Source organism: Schistocerca americana, chromosome 7 (assembly GCF_021461395.2).
Source record: "Schistocerca americana isolate TAMUIC-IGC-003095 chromosome 7, iqSchAmer2.1, whole genome shotgun sequence".
Taxonomy (NCBI): domain Eukaryota; kingdom Metazoa; phylum Arthropoda; class Insecta; order Orthoptera; family Acrididae; genus Schistocerca; species Schistocerca americana.
In genome coordinates this window covers 175,598,702-175,619,030 of record NC_060125.1, presented here as the reverse complement: position 1 = coordinate 175,619,030, position 20,329 = coordinate 175,598,702, and the positions used below count along the sequence as shown (strand labels likewise).

Genomic DNA, 20,329 nt, shown 5'->3' with positions numbered 1-20,329 from the left:
GCCAAAACGAAACGAGGCCTTATATTGCACAAATGTGAAAAAAATCACAGTACTATCATAAAAAAAAACGTAGGTTGTACTCTTCCCCCCCCCTCTCCCCCCCCCCCCCCGCCCCCCCCCCCCAATCCCCGTCCCTCCCCCCTACCCGGAAACTCCACCCCTCCACACAAGGAAACAGCATATTATTGAACCCTCGATATATTGAATAAATTTTGCCTTCTCTACAAATTCGATATATTGAGGCTTGACAGTGTAAAGTGATATGTTACTAGTTACTGGAATTATGAGTTTTCACAGACAATGGAGTTAGGAGGTTTACATTGCCTACCATCAATATCTAATAGGCATTTTAAGAAAAACTCTCATCTTTTAATTTCTAATTACACATTACACACACAAATCTTGTTTTCGTTGCCAATATTATTTCTTAATATGTTGATTGCTGCTTACCTGGTGATGAGGCTCTTCTGTGGCTGCCAATGGCAACATGGCATCAGGCATGTAGTTCTGCTCTGATCCCAGCAGCCAGCAGCAGTCATTGTGTTAATTATTGATCTTTTATTAAATGAGTATTTAAATTAAAAAATTAAAATTAAAATTTTATTTCATCTTTATGTATTTCACACTTCCACGAAATTTTCGTATGAAGGTGTTGTTTAAAAATTTACATCACTGGATATCGAACCAAAGCCCCACCCCACATGGGAGTCAACCTTCCTACCACATAGCCACGATGCCTGCTGAAAAATCAACAATATTTTAGAGTATTAAAGCCACTCAGAAAACATCAAGGTCAATTTTCTTGAGGATTTTTGAGAGTTGCATTGAACTGCTCTGGGGGACTGATATCTGAGTTCTGAACGTCATGTACCACAAATATATGAAAGTACAAAAATATGATTGTCCTGTAAGCCATGTTTCCTCAATATTCGTTCACAGGAGAACTTCCATGAAGCTTGGAATGTAGGAGTGGCAGAAGTAAAGCCATGAGGACGGGTTGTGAGCTCTGCTTGGGTAGCTCAGGTGGTAGAGCACTTGCCCACAAAAGGAAAAGGTTCTGGGTTTAAGTATCAGTTTCACACAGTTTTAATCTGCTAGAGGGTTGGATTAGGTTACACTACGTGTACTTTTCATTCCAATAGATCCATAGTGAGGTGATCGTCCTGTATGTTGAACATGTCAGTAAAACAACAATACACAATAAATATTTACAAAGAGAAAAATGTGCTAATGTACCTTCCACGGGTCCCAGGTGAAATGAACTGCATGGTTGTGGAATCAGTAAACATATCTTAACATATTTGTAATGAACAGTTAAATAACTTGTCACAAAATATGTAAATGTTCAATGCACTGATTCTTTTTAAGCTGTAATAACCATGCATCGATCAATAGAAAAATAATTTTACAACAATTATTTACAACAATTGCATTACTGCACTGAATTTGTACAGAAGTCAGATTGTACTAATACCCACCTTACTTGATATTACTAGTAACATATACACATCAGTTAGTTCTACTAAGAAATTCATTAACTGAGCAGAAAGAGTTGGCCACCAATAAATCCTTTAGGCTCCTCTTAAACTGAACTTTATTAGTAACTAAACATTTTATGGCTGGTGACAAGTTATTTAAAATGTGTGCTCCTGAATAATGGACATCTTCTGGCCCAAAGTTAGTGGCTTCAAACATTTGTGAAGATTATTCTTAGTACTAGTATTGGTTCTGTGAACTGAGCTGTTGGTTTGAAAGGGCTACATTTTTAATGAAAAATTTCATTAAGAAATAAATGTATGAAGAAGCAATATCTAGTATTCTTAGTTCCTTAAACAGGCCTCTGCAGGATTTTCTTGAGTTCACATTACAAATAATTATTATTATATAACTTTGGACCTGGAGAACTTTAGCTTGGCTTTCCATTACAGCAAAAAAGAATCCTGTATAACATTATGGAATGAAATTAAGCATAATATGCCAGATTTTTTAAATTTTTATGTGATCTACGCCTGTCAGCATTTGCACTGCAAATAGAGATTTGCTTAGGTGCTTCAGTGGTTCTGTCGTATGCTCCTCTGAGTTGAATTTATTATCAAACTGCAATCCCAAGAATATAACACTGTCAACTTCTTCTATCTATTTGTCCTTATATTTTAGGCATATACTGGTGGGAAAACTCTTACATGTCCTAAACGGCACGCAAGTTTCAAGGTTTAGTGACAAAGAATTGGCTAGGAACCATTTATTAATCTCCATGAATATTTCAGTAACTGATCTTTCTAGGACAAACAAGCTTCCAATTATATGATGTAGGAGTGAGTATTTTGGGGTTCTAACGTTTTCTTGAGAATTAGTTAACCTGGTTCAGTTATCTGAGTGATATAAGAGATGAGAGCTCAAAAGAATTTGTCATCACAGTCATTCCAGTTCAGTTGTAGATACAATTAATAACAACTGGCTTTAATTTCTAGTGCTACCTTGACAGTCCTGCAGCTGTTCTCTTCAAGAGTTGATGACTCAATCCAGAAAACACCAGCATTATTGTCTTCTGTGATACAGTTTTAGTTGTCTGTCAGTGTTAAAACCATGCTCTATCAAACATTGTGTTCAGGAGAAACACAAGTGTAAATTGCGGGGTGCACTGTTTTCACTTGGAATGAAATTAGAAGCAACAAAACTTATGGTAAGAAACTATTGAGTTGGTAGTATGTTTGCTGAAGCTATTCAAACTAATGGTTATGGAAAAAAAGAAATTTGTGGAACAGTTCTCATCCATTTTCCATGATAAAAATTAATAGACAGCTGACTTGCCTGGAAACAGATAAGCCATTCACACTTGGTTTGGAAAGCAGTGTAATAGAAGTATGTGCACTTCAGATCCCATAATTATGAATAATGTGTAAGTGGCATCTGTAAAGTTTAGTGCTTTACAAAAATTATTGGCATGGTGAAGGGTGATGGGATATGGCAGTTAGAATTTGTGCAAAAACTTATCAGCAGACAACACAGCAGCTGTTCTGTTTAGTCAAAAATGCCACGATCTGGAAAAGAAAAATGGTTACACACTTTATCAGCCACACAGTGCACAACAAACAGGTTTAACTTTTAACACATTCCAGTCATTGCCGGTAGAAATTAAGGTCATGTTGTAATTTTCCTAACAGTCAGCACTCGAAGAATCTCTGAGTGCACCTTTCCTGATTGCTATTTTGTGATGTACTATTTCTGAGCAGTTACGGCTTGAAATCAGTTTTTGGGTCTTTTAGTACTTTTGGAGAGCTGGCAAATGGATGATCCTGCTTCCAAAAAGTGCTACGTGACTTGAAAAAATATATTACACACAAGGTCAGTTCCTGCACATTTGTTGCAATGTGCTTCTGTAGTTGTCTTGACCGCAAAAGTTTGTCATAAAATGGGGGAAAGTTTGACTGATGAAAAAATTCTGAGGCTGCATGAAAAAATTGATGATAATTGTTTTGAAATCAATGACAGTATTTCTAAAACAGACCATAATATATTTTCCTCCTCCATCTAGTAAGTATGAGCCACACAAGTGGAAAAAGTACTGCAGCAGTCACTGTGGCCCAACTGGAACGTGTTAAAATGTCACTAGCAACATATTACTGTCATGAAATATCATGAGTATAGCAGGTGTTAAAGAACAAAGAGTGATTGACAGTAAAGGCATGCATTAATGCTTTGTGCGATCACTGTTTACCACTTATGATAAGACATCTGTCAAGTCAAGTACATTCGATAAAATTTCTCTTGAAACTTTCCCTGTGTACTATAAAAATTATTGAAGTGTGAGGAAAAAATTACTAAAGTGTGAGGATGTCAGCAGATCTCTTTCATAATAGGTTTTACAACATATTTGTTCTTAAATATCTTATGTCTAAGGGGTGTCCATAGATGGTTCTTCTATTGTTGGACAACGTTTAATCACACACACCAGAAACTTAGTTAAAAAGTGAGATGATAATTGAGAAGTACACCCCATGGACCAATGAGTAACTGAAACCATTAAATGACATTACTCAAAGCTGCTTGTGAATCATAGTGATGACATACCTTCACAAGAACAAATGTAGGTCACCAACACCAAGCATACTCTACTCTGGGCAGCTGAAGCTTTGGGTATAGTTCAAGAAAATCCTTAAGATGATGTCAAAACTGAGGATCTGACAGAAGTGGATAACTCACTTTCAGGTTCAGTAAATGATATTTCTAAACTTGAAGAGTGAAGATATTAACCCTTTCACTGATACAGATACACTCCCTGCCTCCTATGCTGAGGCATCTTTTGTTATGGTTGTACTGCTCACCAAATGCTAGTGCATGTGCTCAGAGACACTCTTTTGGCCAATATGAAATACGTATCATCCGATTTTTTAAAAAACATTACATGAAAAATTTGATTTTTGCACATCTTACAGTCTTACATCTTCCCTCAATAAAGAACTGAATTTATTTTTGTTACCCATGATACTTACTGCACTGCATAAAATTAAGCAAAACATAGTGTGAAATTTTAAAGATTTTGGAAAGGTTAAACACATTGGGTAAACTTTGCATATGGTTGACTTTAGCTCATCAATTGCTTGGAATGAAAAGTAGATAAGACACCAAAATGTCATTTAAAATTGAGAGGAGAACAACATCTTACTTTGTTTTTGAGCTATGGCTTTTTATATCTGAAGGATGGTCACACTGACAAGCCCATTCATGTACTTGAGCTTTGTGAATCATGTGGCAATAATAAATGTCATATCTCAAATGACTCAAAATGAGATCCTTTGCAAATAATAAATAATAATAATAATAATATTTATTCAACATCGAATAATCATATACAATCCCTAGAAATAATACAGTTTCAGGACATCATACAGATTATTCTTCTGAATGAGTCAGTTTATAAATTACAAACTAAAGATTTGCTTGTATTAATAAATTTTACATTTTGATGCATTTTACATTTGGTAGTATACAATCACAATATTACCAATACTGTTGTTATCAACATTATATTAGTTGTAGGTTACTTAAAACTATGACATTGACATACTTACGAAGCACTTTTCATATAGATATAGTACTCGTCTAGGGAATAAAAGGGGTTTTCACTTCTTTTTAGTTAATCTTTTATTTGTTAGTAGGAAGGGACTTTTTGGTAGGGCATTGGCTAGCTTGAGCCCAGCATAAAGTGCATTTTTCCTATAAAGCTGTTCTGTGGCTATTTACATGATATCTGAACTTTTGTCTTGTATCATACTGATGCAGGTCACAGTTGAAATTTGGATTTATTGCTTTCACGAGCAATATAACTTTCCATATGTATACACCTATAATGGTAAGCACACCTAATTTTGGGAACAGATTCCGACACGATTCTCTAGGTTTGGGACCACAAATAATTCTGATAAATTTTTTCTGTAGTATTAATAATGTGCTTAGGTTGGCTTGAGTTGTTGCACCCCACATTTCTACGGCATAGTTTAAATTTGATGAGAATAGGGCATGATAAGCAGCTTTTAGTACACCCATATCCTTACAATATTTGCTGATCATATTTATAGCAAATACATTCTTCGACAGCTTACAGGCTAAAGAATCGATATGCAAGCCCCATCTGAGGTTGTCCCGGATTGTAATTCCAAAGAACTTTGTCCATTTTTCCTTTTTTACAATGTCATTTCCTATGGATAATTTCATGCCAAATTCTATTTGTTTCCTTGTGTTTAATTCCATCATTGCAGTCTTTGAAGCACTTACATTTAGATGGCTTTTGTTAAAATACTTGACTATTTCATTAGTTACACTGTTGCACAGCACCTCCAGACTGTCATAGTCTTCTTGTTTACACACAATTGATGTATCATTTACATACAATATTTTTTTACAGTTAGGAGAACAATACTTTACATCATTAACATAAATCAAGAAAAGAAGGGGTCCCAAGACAGCACCTTGAGGCACTCCATATTTGATATCAGTAATATAAATTTGAAAGACCCATTGTTTGTTTTAAGCAGGCCAAATTGTTTTCTATTGCTCATATACGATTTTATTAGCTCATAGCCAGTTCCTCTAATACCCAGGTTCCACAGCTTATCAAGTAATATGGTGATTTTGACACAAGCAAAAGCTTTTTCCAGATCAAGGAACACTCCAGTTACATACTCCTTGTTCTCTATGGCAGTTATTATTTTGTCTATTAATTATGCTGAGGCTACTGACGTTGATTTGTTTTTCATATAGCCATTCTGAATTTCAAATATTAAATTGTGTTGACTCAGGAATGCCTTTAGTCTGGTATAAATAACTTTGTCAACTACCTTAGAAAATGCAGGTAAGATTGAGATGGGGCAGTAGTTTTAAATTTTAGATTTATCACCTTCCTTGTAAATCAGGGTTACTTGTACTATCTTTAGACTATCTGGGAAACAACTTGATGCAATTACATCATTTACTACTGTGAGCATGGCATCAGATATGTTGTCTATCCATCTTTTCAGTGTACTGATAGACAATTCATCATAGCCTGCTGATTTTGTAATTTTTAATGACCTTACTATGTTTTCGATTTCCTTGCTATTGGTTGGAGCCAAGTATATGCTTTGTTTGATTGGAATGTCCTTATATCTATACTGAAGATTCTTAAAATGGTCATTGACAGATTTTCCAACAGAAGAGAAGTACTCATTAAAAACATTTGCAATCTGACATTGACATTTCATGATATGTCCTTTACAGTTTATAGTAAAATCACTAGTTGATCTGTCCCTACAATCCCTAAAGCTATTTATTACTTTCCAAACAGCTAAGCCAGTGTTAGTAGAGTTTCTTAACATTGTGGCTACATATTTACATTTAGTTTCTAGCAGCAGATTTTTATAGTAATCATGATAGTTTTTAAATTCTACATTTAGTCTATTATTATTGTTATTATTTACCATTGCATATTGGAAAAGGCTAACTTTCTCTTTTGCTGTTTTTACCTCAGGATTTATCCAGTTATTTTTTTGTATCTTTTTGCAGTCATTTACTGTAAAGGTCATTTCTGGGCATGAGACATTGAAGCAATAATAAAAATCTGATGCAAATTCACTGAAAGTAATGCTGTTTTTTTCACCCCATTGTAAGCTTTTCAGAAAACTGTTGAGATTTTTAACATTGTCATCATTGGTAATTTTTTTGTCACATATTGTTTCTCTTTGGTGCTCAGAGGTGGCAAGTTTCAGAACTGATGCACTGCATGTAAAGTGGGACATATTAGTTATAATGTTTTCAATGCATGATTTTATACTATTGACCTCTCTAGTGGCCTCATTTATCAGAAACGTTAAGTTAAATTGAGCTAGTAGCATTAGTTTTTTAGATATAGAGTCATTGGACAGCAAGTCAATGTTTATATCTCCAGTTAGTATTATGTTAACCCAGCCACTTTTATTGCAGTGTTTACTGTCAATGTCAATAAGCAGGTCATTAAGAACATCAAAGAAAATACCTAGGCTACCAGATGGAGGTCTGTATAGGCCTATAATAATTAAGTTCTCTTTCCTCCACTTGTAATTAACTGCTGCTAGTTCTATTACACCATCAATGGTGAAAGCACTTGCATCTATTACATTATAATTACTACTGCTGGCTGCAAAGATAGCTACCACACCACCATGTTTCTCTTTTCTACTGAAGGCAGAGCAAAAGATCATGGAGAGTGGCTTACACGCTGGTACACAGATGAGCTCATAAATAAAACATCAGGGTTATCAATTGCTGCAGTGGTATCCAACTCATTGTGCTTATTGCTAAGACTTTGAAAGTTCTGCTGAATTAATTTGAATGTGAGTTTGAATTGTTGAACGCTTGATGGACGTGTCACCCTACAAGACTGATTGTTTTTAAGACTACAAGGGTTCCGATGTATGATATTAGGGCTGAGTTTCTGCTGAGCACAATAAGGCACACAATAGGGCACATATATTGTATGGTAAATACTCAAAACTTTTTTATTCACTTGTCTGCAGCAATGAGGTCAGCAACTCAAGATGTATACAGACCTCCAGAACACAGTAGGATAACCAAAGCAGCTCACTTATATATGTCCACAGCATCTGGCAAACAGTGTGGCAGGGCATGTACAGAGGCCTACAGCAGCAAAAGCATTAACAGGGTCCATTTTTTGTTGCCACAGCTATACCATTAATATGTAACTCTCTTTCTTTCTCCAAATATCTTTTCTTATTGTTTGTTTCATCTATTACTTAGGAGTACAAAATGTGCACTTTATTAACCAACTTCATCTTAAGGTAACATAACAGAGAAAGGGGAGAAGAACGTGGAACAGTTGGCATCCATAAGTACAAACAGACAAGACACTGTATGTACTGCAACAACCAAGAATTTTTATTTTTTTACAAAAATAACAAGCTGAATACAACATATTCTCATGTAATATAAATCACTTGTCTCAAACTTAAAAGTATTTTTCCAATTAGTTCAAGAGGAACTTTTCAAGAACTCCCTCATAACATGATTGAGTTGTGTTGGTACTGACTGCTGGACAAAGTGGTTTCCTCCACTGACAATTTGAGTCTTCAGATTTGGAATCCATGACTTTGCAGTTTTTAGTAATGATTCTCCTTCCAAGTACCTGTCATTTTCTGCAAATAGAAATAGTCCAACAGGAAGATCAAATCTTGGTTCCGCTCGTTTTGGTTGCGGTTCACTGGTAGTTCTCTTCTGCATTGATGCTCTGTAATAGTTTATCGGAGCTGTGAAACCACCTGTAATGATAATCATAAAATTAATAATAATTTTAAAGCTTTTAGTACTGTTAAGACAACAAGATCAAGAAGTTCTTGAGTTCTAATAACGAATATAAAAGTGTGCCAACAACATTTAACTAACAAAAAGTCACAAAAGTCTTCATGCTAATCAAATATTAAAGTTTGCAATAGAAATGAAGAAGTTTATCAGTCACAACAGGGGTTATGGTTTCGTTCACATGCCTGCACACAATTACACATCACATGTTTGATTTTTAGAAACACATTCATTAATCTCTTCCTCTGGAGTTCCCTTGACTTTGTACACTTAAATACACCCTTTATTTCATTCTGTTCTGACTTAATTGCACAAATTTGCTGTTTTATTTCAAGGACTTCCATTTTAAAGTACTTATTAGTATAATTTTGGGAAAGGATTTCCTACAGACAATACCATTTATTACCTGACAAATACCTAATAGAACTAATCATGAAAAATTAATCTGTCATAGTAATATTGTATTCATGCCAGGTAATTCAGTTGTTTTCATGAGAAAATTATATTTGGGAAGCTATCATATTCTGCAATTAATAGACAGTCAAGGTAAACTGACCTGTTGCTATCAATAATGGAGATTAATGGTCATACATTAAATGAAATGGAATGCAACGCTGTATGTAAATTCCTTGTTGTTCAGTCAGTTAATTTGGAAGATTTTGTTCTTAAAGTATCACTCATTGTAACATTAAGTAAAGAGTGACAGCAAATTATAAATATTTATACCCCCTGTTGTGCTATGGAATCATCTTATGGAACAATCCCAGTATGTAAGTATTTATTCAGCAAATGTAAGAAATGTGTGCAATGAGTTAAATGTATAACTACACAGGCTGCACAGGCCCCTTAAACATCTCAAATTCTTGAGCTTGCTTAGCAACACCTTAATCCCTAATGGACTAATAACGAACATAATTTTGATTTAAACTGATTTATACAATATAAATATAAGACACAAAAATAAGTTTACCAAAGAAAATTAGCCCCCCACTAGCCGCCAAGGCATATCACACTAATACCATGTAAAATCGGCACTTTCCTTGATAATGACCTTTATTCACTAATGAAGAGAGTACTTAAGTTTCAAACAATGGAAAATCCAGTATGGAATAATGACCATTTGACCACAGTCTCTGGCTGTAGAGGCCACAATCTGGCAAGCAACCAGAGACTTATTTTTTTTTTAAAAATGTGTGTGTTTTGTGTCAGATGATGGTCTTTCTGGTCTGATTATATCAAGTAGACCTACCATATTGCTGTGACATTGGCTGCTATCACCCACTCCTCCAAATGTCGCAGTTATTTTATATGGGATTAAGATCACTTGGTTTAGTGGCACGGTCGTGGTGTGATAGTGTGCCTGAGTGTTTATCAAACCAAGAATTTATGCATGCAGCATTATGGTGTCATATTGGGAGATGGAGAGTCCATAGTGTACTCATCATGAAGATGCAAAACGAAGTACAGTACTTGGTCACCGAGAATGGTGGCTTTTGTACACTATAATATTATGACAGTATATTCACTGTACATTTACCAAAGCATAATGGCGGTAAGGTCAAACGATAAACACCTTCTAAATAAAGATGTACACAAACACGGTACAAGAGGAAATGAAAATTACTACATGAGAAACAGAAATCTAAAGCTGTCTATAACTGCCCCTGAAGAAGCAAGCAAAAGTTTTTTAATAAACTCCCCAAAATCATTAAAAAAGAAACAGACCTAAAATGTTTTAAAAATCATTTGAAACTATATGTTACAGAGAAATGTATACACAGTTTGAGTGAATGCTAAGATGGTGTTTGAATATGTTATATCATTACTGAAATGTACCTTTAAAAAGTATTATTTCTGTATGTTGTTTGCATTTGTGTGTATATATAATGTGAAACATGTAATACCTTTGTATGCTTATAGACTATTTCTGTTTAATTATTTGTTTCATTTATATGTAATGAAATCAAGTCTGATGTTAATAGCCTATTGTATGACACACCCAATACTCTCAGCTGGATTGTCAGCTGGAGTCCATGGGCAAAGAATAAATAAATAAATCTCAGACACTATAATTAAAATGTACTACAGCAGAATAAAGATTCTGATGTGACTACAGTATCAGGTTCCAGTCTCTTAACTGTGGAGCAGCACATTGGGGGTTTAAAGGAACAAAAAGTACAAGAAAAGACTGAATCATCTCTCAGTACAACTTATTCATTAGCTGAGACAGATAGAATGGAGGTGGAGTTACAAAAGATCCAGGATGAATTTGCTAAAAAGAAGGACAAAGTTAGTAAAAAGAGACTTAATCATAATTATGGATTTCCACTTTAACAGTATGGAATTGCACATAGAAAGCATAATCAATCTATCCACACAGTTTCCTAACTTTACACCAGAAGAGAGTGTTAATCGTAATTACATTTTGAGTGTACTTTCTAAATCCTTGCATAACTGTTGGGATAACTTCAAGAACATTGACATTATCCTTGATTATTTAAAAGGGGAACAGCTCATCTGGAAAAATTCTCTTCCTGGAGTGACTTTCAAGATAAATTTAAAAAGAAGTATTGGTCATCAAGAAGTCAGGAAAAGCTACTGCTTGAGTAACTAGACCTTAGATATTACAATAATAGTTGGGGTTAGCTATAAGACGTATAATGAATGACATCTAAGATTTAAATAGTTAGGTGATGCTATGAATGGGAGTCATTTACTAAAAGTATCAGTTAGTTTAAATATTGATAGCATTTGTAGATTTTAAAAAGGTGTACACTTTTATTGATAGAAATACACTACTCTAAATTTGAAAAAAGATTGGACTAAAGCAACTTTAACCAACCCAACATCAAAAGTAAAATTTATGGGAGATTGTTGGAAACTTTTGAAATAAAATCTGGAGTAAAACATGGCGATGGGCTTTCACCCCTACTTTTTAACAGTGCATTAAAGAAAATAGAGAATTGAGGACGGCCATAAATATTAAGGGTATACAATTAGGAAGTAGGACAAAAAAAATCTCTGTTGACTGTCTAGCATTTACAGATGATATATCACAGAACTACATCATACAGAAAAAGTGAAACAAAAATATCGTCTGAAAAAAACAGTTAACCACAAATATCAGTAGTGTCTCAAAAGCTTAAAGTAAATAACAATACAATAGCTGTAGTAGTCTGTTATGGATATCAAACAACATAAAGGAAGAGACAGCAATATATATTAGAATACATAAAATGGAGAGGGCCTTTCAAATAACAAGAAACATCTACGCTAAAAAACCATTATACTGGATCACAAAACTGAAACATTATGAAACAGTGGTCAGACCAGAAACACTGTATGCAACAGAATCTCTTAATCTGGCTATGAAGGGAGTGCTCAAAAAAATTAGAAAAAACTGAAAGAGGAATTCTAAGAATGATACTAGGACCAAAAAGCAGCAGTGAGTCAGAATACAGATTAAGATCTAATACAGAACTGTGACTGAAAATTGAAAAGCTAACAGATATAGTGAGACAAAGGAGATTTAAATTCTGTGTGAATTTTCCTTTCTTCCAGCTCCTCATTTTTTTGCTGTCCTGAAAACCTGCCTGTGGGCACATAGGTAGGATGAATAATGACAGAATAACTAACCAAATCTTTGATGAAAATGGATACAATGAGTGAAAAAACAACATTCTCAAAGAAAGAATACACGCCTAAAGAAAACTGCAGTTGAAGTCAAGGAAGCAGAAAAATTACTGATACCCTCCAAAGAGCTATTCAGAAAAAAAGTGTTGGTTCGTAGATTGCTGTAGCACGTGACAAAAGAGATATGGTATTGTGGTTGGTCAAGAGTAAATGAACTATTGACTTTCACAGAGGGATTAGACACTTTCCTCATCATTCTAAACCATTTGTTCATTTCCATTGTTTCGTTCCCAAGTATTGAGGTTCCTGGGTATACAGTCTCAGGTAGTGGGTGGGGACCATAAAATTTTCTTTGTTTCTAGTATCGTGTGAATGGCCAAAATGGTTTCCCTCAAATAATTCATGTCTGGTGTACAAAAATACAATAATCTCATATATGTATAAGACTGGCAGAGTTTTCTGAATAATGGTTGACTTGGTTCTTTGGGATTTGCAGTGTACATATTTCGAATCCCCCCCCCCTGTGTTTGTAGTATCCGCTGTATGTTTGTCGAGTTACCCCAAAAAACAATACCGTACCTAATAATGGATTCAAAGTAGCTTGTATATGCTACTTTTCATGTGTCCATGTCAGCTGCAGTTGATAATATTTGCACTGCGAATGTAAAGGTGCTCCATTTGTTTGCTAGGTATTTTTTCAATGTGTGCCTGCCAGCTCAAATTTTTATCTACATTTGAACCTAATAATTTGACTGAGTCAACTTCTTCTATATCTTGGACGTTGTGTACAATCTTAATCTGCTCACATTTTGTCTGTCTGGTTTAGAACTGCATCATGTGAGTCTTAGTTATGTTTAGATTCAACCCACTTAGCTGAATCAAGTTTCTAAGGTACTGAGTGTACTAATCACAAATTTGGGAATTTTTTCCAAATCATGATCTTCAACTAGAACCGATGGGGAGCTGATATTTAATTGTAAGTCATTAAAATAGAAGAGAAATAGGACTGGCCCTAACATGGAACCTTGAGGAACACCCTGAGATATTTTTTTTTTTTTCCAGTCAGAAAAATAATATGCACCATTTGATGAGATGCTTGCACCAATCATTGGAAAAGAAACATTCCAGAGCAAGGACAGGCAACAGGAAGTAACAACTTCACAGTAGGTTGTTAATGGGAAAAATTAGTAACTATCACTCATCCAATGTCTAGGGGAGTAGTAAAGATGAAAAAGAACAATTAACAGCAACAGTGTCTAAAACATTTTTGGAACAAAATTGGAGATTCATTTAGATTGTGATAGCAAAATATCTTTAATATCATGGGACTTAACCCTTTTAGTGCCAAATACGATCTGATCGTGATCCAGATTTTCGGCGAAAAATGCCAGTAACGATCTGATCGTGATGCCTTTCTCATTCATTTTTTCCGCGCTTGAAGGCAAAGTTGTTAGTATTTCCTAGCGAATGAGAAAGGCATCACGATCAGATCGTTACTGGCATTTTTCGCCGAAAATCTGGATCACGATCAGATCGTATTTGGCACTAAAAGGGTTAATGATAACAATCAGAAACAAACATTTGTGTACAATACTACCTGCAAATGCAATTTATGTTGTGGGCATAACAAGCAGTAAAGGGAAACAAATGAAGGACGAAATGAGGCTACCTATCACATTTGATAACATTGTGTTTTTATCAAACATTGTCATTAGTCGCTAATCTAAACTTGAGGTAGTTCTAGGTTTACAGTGGTTACTTGGCAGTGAAGTGTCACTAGACTTTACCAGGAATATAATATTATGGAAAGGAGAGAATAGTTGACAGCATGTCTTTTAAAATAATTCAGTAACTTTTAAGCAAGAACAACTATTGGAAACACATGATTATTTGGTCTTTATGGCTAATATCATCACACTGGAGGAAAAGAACCAAGCAGGACAAGAGTTATTGGGGAGTGTAAAATTAAAACCACAAGACTGTAGTATATTAAGTATGGAACAGAAGATACAATTACAAGGTATTTTATTAACATACAAGGGAATGTTCTTCAACAAACAAGGCATTGTTAAGATACACATGTTAAGGTATAGGTAAAGGAAGATAAACCTTTTGTTTTGTTCACCTTGCCTAATACCAAGGAGTCTCTGGCCTGCAGTAAAGGAAGAGATACATAAGATGATCAATAAAAATATTACTGAAAATAGCTTAACTGATTATACTAACACATTATAGGTAGTTAAAAAGCCATGAGGAGCTGTTCAATTAGTTCTAGATGCACAAACATTAAGTTTGATGGAGTTAACAGTTGGATATTGTGAAGCACTATTTCATACATAGTCAAGACATTACACAGCATTCTTATTTGAAGGTAAATCATATCAGGTTAAAGTACTGTCTTTTGGGTTGAACGTATCTGTAGCTATTTCCATTTATGTTTGAGACAAATATTTGGGTAGTGAGTTAATACAAGAACTAATAATGTTCATATATGACCTATTACTAGTTTCTAATAGTTGGAAAGACCAGAGTGAACTACCGACATGAACTTTCAGAAAGCAAAAAGAATAACAATTAAGCTATCTAAGTAACATTTTGGGACACAAGAATTAATGTTTCTGGGCCATACTGTGAGGATAAACCGGATACAACTTGATCTGGACATAATAGTAGTTGCAAAAGAATGCTCTGAATTGAGAAACGTAAAATAATTACATTTCCTTCTAGGACTAGCCGCTTTTTACTGATGGTTTATAAACAGTCAAGCAATGAACAATCCACACTTATTGAGTTTACAGAGCAAAGATCTAAGTGGATTTGGGATAAAGAAAACATTGAAGTTTTTAATAATATTAAACCAGCACTCTTAATCCAAAAATTTTAGGTCATCCTAGGATTAAGGACGTTGAAGTTATGAAGTGCATGAAAGATGGTATATTCCATTGTACCCCCCCAATAATTTATTAAGGTTTTTTCCTATTACATTCATGTATGGAATGCGGGAAGAAATGATTGTATTAAAGCTTCAACACATGCTGAAATTAATCTAATATTGTCCTCGCAATTCCTACAGAAGTAATATGTAGGTGGTTGTAGTATATTCATAAGTCATAATTTATAGCCGGCATTCTCATTATAGTTTATGTCTATCTTCAAGAATCTGTCTGTTCAGCTCTTTCAACATCTCTTTGACATCCTTCCAAGGTCAAACAAACCTGTGACCATTTGTGCTGCCTTTCTCTGTGTCTATGTTTAATATCCCCTGTTAGTCCTATTGGCACAAGTCCCACACACTTGAATAAGTTCTAGGATGTCTTAAATGAGTGAGCTGTAAGCAATTTCCTTTGTAGATGGATTTCATTTCTCCAGCATTCTACCAGTAACCTAAAGCCTGCCACTTCCTTTACCTGTGACGGGTCTGTGTAATGATTTCATTTCACAACCCTACCAAGTGTTATGTCCACATATTTGTATGAGCTGACCTATTCCGTCTGTGACACATTGACATTATCGTCAAAGGATACTACATTTTTTCACTTTGTGACATGTACAATTTTATATCTCTGAACACTTAAAGCAAGTTGCCAGTCTTTCCACCACTTTGAAATCTTATCAAGATCTGAATGAATTATGCAGCTTGGTTCAGAAATTACTTCATTATAATTGTATAACCTGCGAAAAGTTTGTGAGTACTATTGATATTGTTCGCAAGGTCATTAATATACAACATTAACAAAAAATGGTTCAAATGGCTCTGAGCACCATGGGACTTAACATCTGTGGTCATCACAGAACTTAGAGCTATTTAAACCTAACTAACCTAAGGACATCACACACATCCATGCCCGAAGCAGGATTCGAACCTGCGACCGTAGCGGTCACGCGGTTCCAGACTGAAGCGCCTAGAACCGCACGGCCACACCAGCCAGCCAACATTAACAGCAAGGGTGCAACCCTTGATATCGGTTCCTGGCACGTCTGTGAATGACTGAACACTAACTCTGGTGCCACTAACATAATCTGGTGCCACTAACATCCTTTACATACAATCAGAATTTCTTTGGATTTCATGAAAGATCATTTGACAATATTCTGCAACAGTAGCTACTGAAGACTTCGTAAATTGCTCTCGTGACATCCAAAAGTGTTTCATCCAGTATCTCTCTATCTGTAGTCCTATGCATTGTTTTTCACCTTTTATGCAGTAGTATCTGTTTCTTTAGAGGTTACTTCACAGTGACTGTACACCCCCCCCCCCCCCCCCCCCCCATCACGAACCGTGCAACAAGGTCTGTCCAGGTCATGGTCAACTGTTCTTTTAAACCCAATCCATATTTCTGCTACATGCTACTGTCCTGTGCTAAAAGCATATATTTCCTCATTGAGATATGACACTACTTTTTCTATCTGGTTTACTGAACACACACATCTTTCTTCTTCTTGTAGTTGTCCTTTGTACTTTGGCAATTTTGTTGCCACAACCGTTGCATGGTCACTAATACCAGTTTTGATGTGAATATCCTCAAAGCGATCATGTCTATTTGTTGCCATTAGATCTAATATATTTCCATTATGATTGGAGTTACAAACTATATGTTCTGAACAGTTTTCAGGGAAGGTATTTAGTAATGTTTTACAGGATGTCACACCCACCACTCACAAACCTAATTTTCCAAGTTGATTGATGAATGATTGCAGTGTCCACTGTTGATTACAGTATGACTGGGGAACTTATGCACTAGCAAATTAAGGCTTTCTCTAAAGCTTTCAGTTACATCAGGAGGTGAATCTTGTGGCCAACAGGATCCAAATACAATTTTTTTCCCACCCCTGATACTGAGACTTGTCAAACAATCTTGCATGCAGCTTCAATTTCTACTTTGGTGAAGTTAATATCTTGTCACAAAGCCTTAGCATTATTAACAGAGAGTAGGCTGTAATATAGTTGATTGATAACATGTTGCTGTTGTTGCTGATGTTTAAGTTGCGAATTAATTCCATTAAAGGCTCACTTAATGTAGTACCTGACACACTTTCTTGATTACCATTAGATGCAAATAAAAAAATAAAAAATAAAAAAAAGAGTCCTTCGAGTAATCTTTAGAGATAACTTTATGTCTATGAATTATACTAATAATGAAGAACAATTATTAACTAAAACAGAAACAGAAGAATTTAAGTCTGATGAACAATTAAGTGATACTGTCACATCCTGGGACCAAGGAACATTGTCAGAAAAAAAGAACAAGTAGCCGGTATGTGAAGACTCTTTCTGGAGGGTAAATGAGAATTTGAACAATTGGAAATTGTGTATTTCTCATATAGAACTAGAAGATCTAAGGATTTTGGTATAAGAAAGTGTATTAAACATATTATTAAATTTTAAAACGAGTATTTCCGGGACTTAGATATGGAAGTAACAAGGATCTTCTGAACACATGACATATCAAAAGGTGATGGAACATAAGATTGCTGTAACTTATAAAATATATCTGGTAAATCCAATGGATTTAAATGATCTAACAGCTGCAGATTTATTTGGACCTCTACCTAAAGGTAAAAGTGGAGTATCTTCTGTATTTGTTGCAGATGGATACTGGTCAAAACACGTTAAGTTTACATCTTACTAAATTAGTCAACATGGCCACTATAATTAACCGTTTAAGAGAATATATTGCAAATGTGGGAAAACTAGGGGCCGCTTACTGATAATGGTCCACAGTTTATAAGTTTTAAATAATTTCTGGCATGGGAAGGTGTAAAACACCTTCCTATTTCCAAAAATCATCCTCAATCCAACCTGTCTGGAACACAGAAAAGAAAGAGATTGGAAAACACTGTTGTACACATGAGTCAAGTAAAAATATCACTTGGTTCAGATGATACTGGAATTGCAAAATTTATTAACTAAACTACTATATTTATTTACCAGACATTCTCTAATGGTAGCATCAAGCAGAAGATCTATCAGAGAATGGTTGTTAAGGTTGTTTAAGGGGCCTGATGGAGTAATTTGACAGTGATAATGTTCAGTAATTGTACGAAAAGAAGGAATTAAAAAGATGGAACAATGAATAAAGAAGCACAAGAAAAATGCAGTAAGGCCAGGATCTGAGGTGGGCAGCATGGTACTTATGAAGGCCTATTACACTACCTCAAATCTAAGGAAAGAGATGAGTAAATTTTTTCATAAACATGAGAGTCCTTGCAAGGTGATAGACATATCACATCCAAAAGCAGTGTTCTTAATAGATCCCTCAGACAACAGAGAAACAGGATTATACAACATAGATTTGATTAAAAGATTTATTACAGAGAAACAAATCCTCAGATGATTCACAATCTTTGTGAATTTTGTAGAGCGATGCCTACAAGGCCCAAGATGATAATTATATTCCTTCATATTTTGATTTCTGTATAACAATCATTCTTCTTTTACTATTCTATCTGCTTTCTATTCTATTTCCTTCTACTGTCCTACCTATTTATTATGCTGGAACAATGAAATACTAGCAGAAGCTTCAGTTACAACTGAGAGATTGATTTTTTTCCAGCAGGCCATACTCAAGGATTTTCAGCAAAAATAACCAAGAGACAACAGCAGAAATTTGTATTTTGCTTGCACACAATTAGTAATAGTACACCTTTGCAAAACTAATTAAGCAACAATCGTTCCAAGGTAGTAGCTAATGTGAACATTGAGAATTTAAAACCAAATATTGTGTTTTTGGTCCTTTTACATAATCCAGTCATCCTTGTGTTATCTGTGATGAATTAAAGTTGCATATAAAGAAATGTACTGAGAAAAGTTTCAGTATTGATTCAGTGATGTATATGCACAAGAAAAGTTATTAGAATATATGAATATATCATGTGCCATAATATTTTTATTATAATGATTAAATGTCCAGGTAAACAGTAAAAGGAAGTTAGCGCACTCCATTAAAAAAAACAAAGATCTCTTTGGTGAACACATGATCAACATTGGTCCCAAGTAGCAGGGTGTTGACGACCACTTTTTGGAGACTGTGGAGGCACAGCTGGTGGTGTCTACCGTGTAGGGTCAATGACCAATAAATACTACCCTCTGACCCACTAGTGATGCACCTGCCAAAGAGGATATTCAGGGAGGGATTGGCAAGGGTGTCTGCCTTTGGGGCTGTCATTTTCCTTCTTAGGTCTCAACATTCCTGATCTTTTATTTCTTTCCTTATTTCCTTCTTTCAGGAATCAGTTTGATCCTCCATCTTTCCATATTCAATAGTCCTCATTGCTAGCGACCCATCTCTTTTCCTTGTGTTTGTTTCCAATCAAAATATGTTATTCCTTTGGAGAAATTTTTCAGGATTACAATTTCACAAACAGAGATGTTTACAAGAAGAAAGAATTGAAACACTACAATTAATACAAATTATTAAGAAGAACTAGTTAATTTTATCCATACCTATGAAGATATCTCTAAACAATCTGCCACACACTTGAAAGACAATTAAAATGTTGACTATACATAAGAAGAACAACTGTATAATTTGAATATATTTATCCTACAGATTGCTGTGCACATGTTACCAACACTATGTTGAGGTGGGGAAGATGGGAAGAGTGAAAAGTATTGAATTTAAATTATGTTTGATGACTTGCTAACATCAAGCTTAAAGCCCAAAGGTATCAGGAACATCCATAGCAAGGAGAATTGGCATCAGTAATGAATAACTTAGTACAGATTCCTAATAAATAACTGAATGTTCATACAGGCAAATAAAAATAGGGTACTGATAAACAGATTACTAGTTACAACTGGGTATGGAGGAGAATTAAGGAAACAGAAAGAAAGAAACCCAGACAATTGGGTATGGATTCATAATAA

At 34.9% G+C, this 20,329-nt stretch overlaps 1 protein-coding gene across 1 annotated transcript in view; it reads right to left on the bottom strand.

The window, feature by feature from the left end:
* Positions 1-8,386: 8,386 nt before the first annotated feature.
* The window catches only part of LOC124622084 (epoxide hydrolase 4-like), a 104,906-nt gene continuing 92,963 nt past the window's right edge, over positions 8,387-20,329 (bottom strand). Inside the window, exon 6 of the mRNA XM_047147660.1 lies at positions 8,387-8,789. Coding sequence (XP_047003616.1) covers positions 8,503-8,789 — 287 coding nt within the window. The 3' untranslated portion in view covers positions 8,387-8,502. The remainder of the gene's footprint in view (positions 8,790-20,329) is intronic.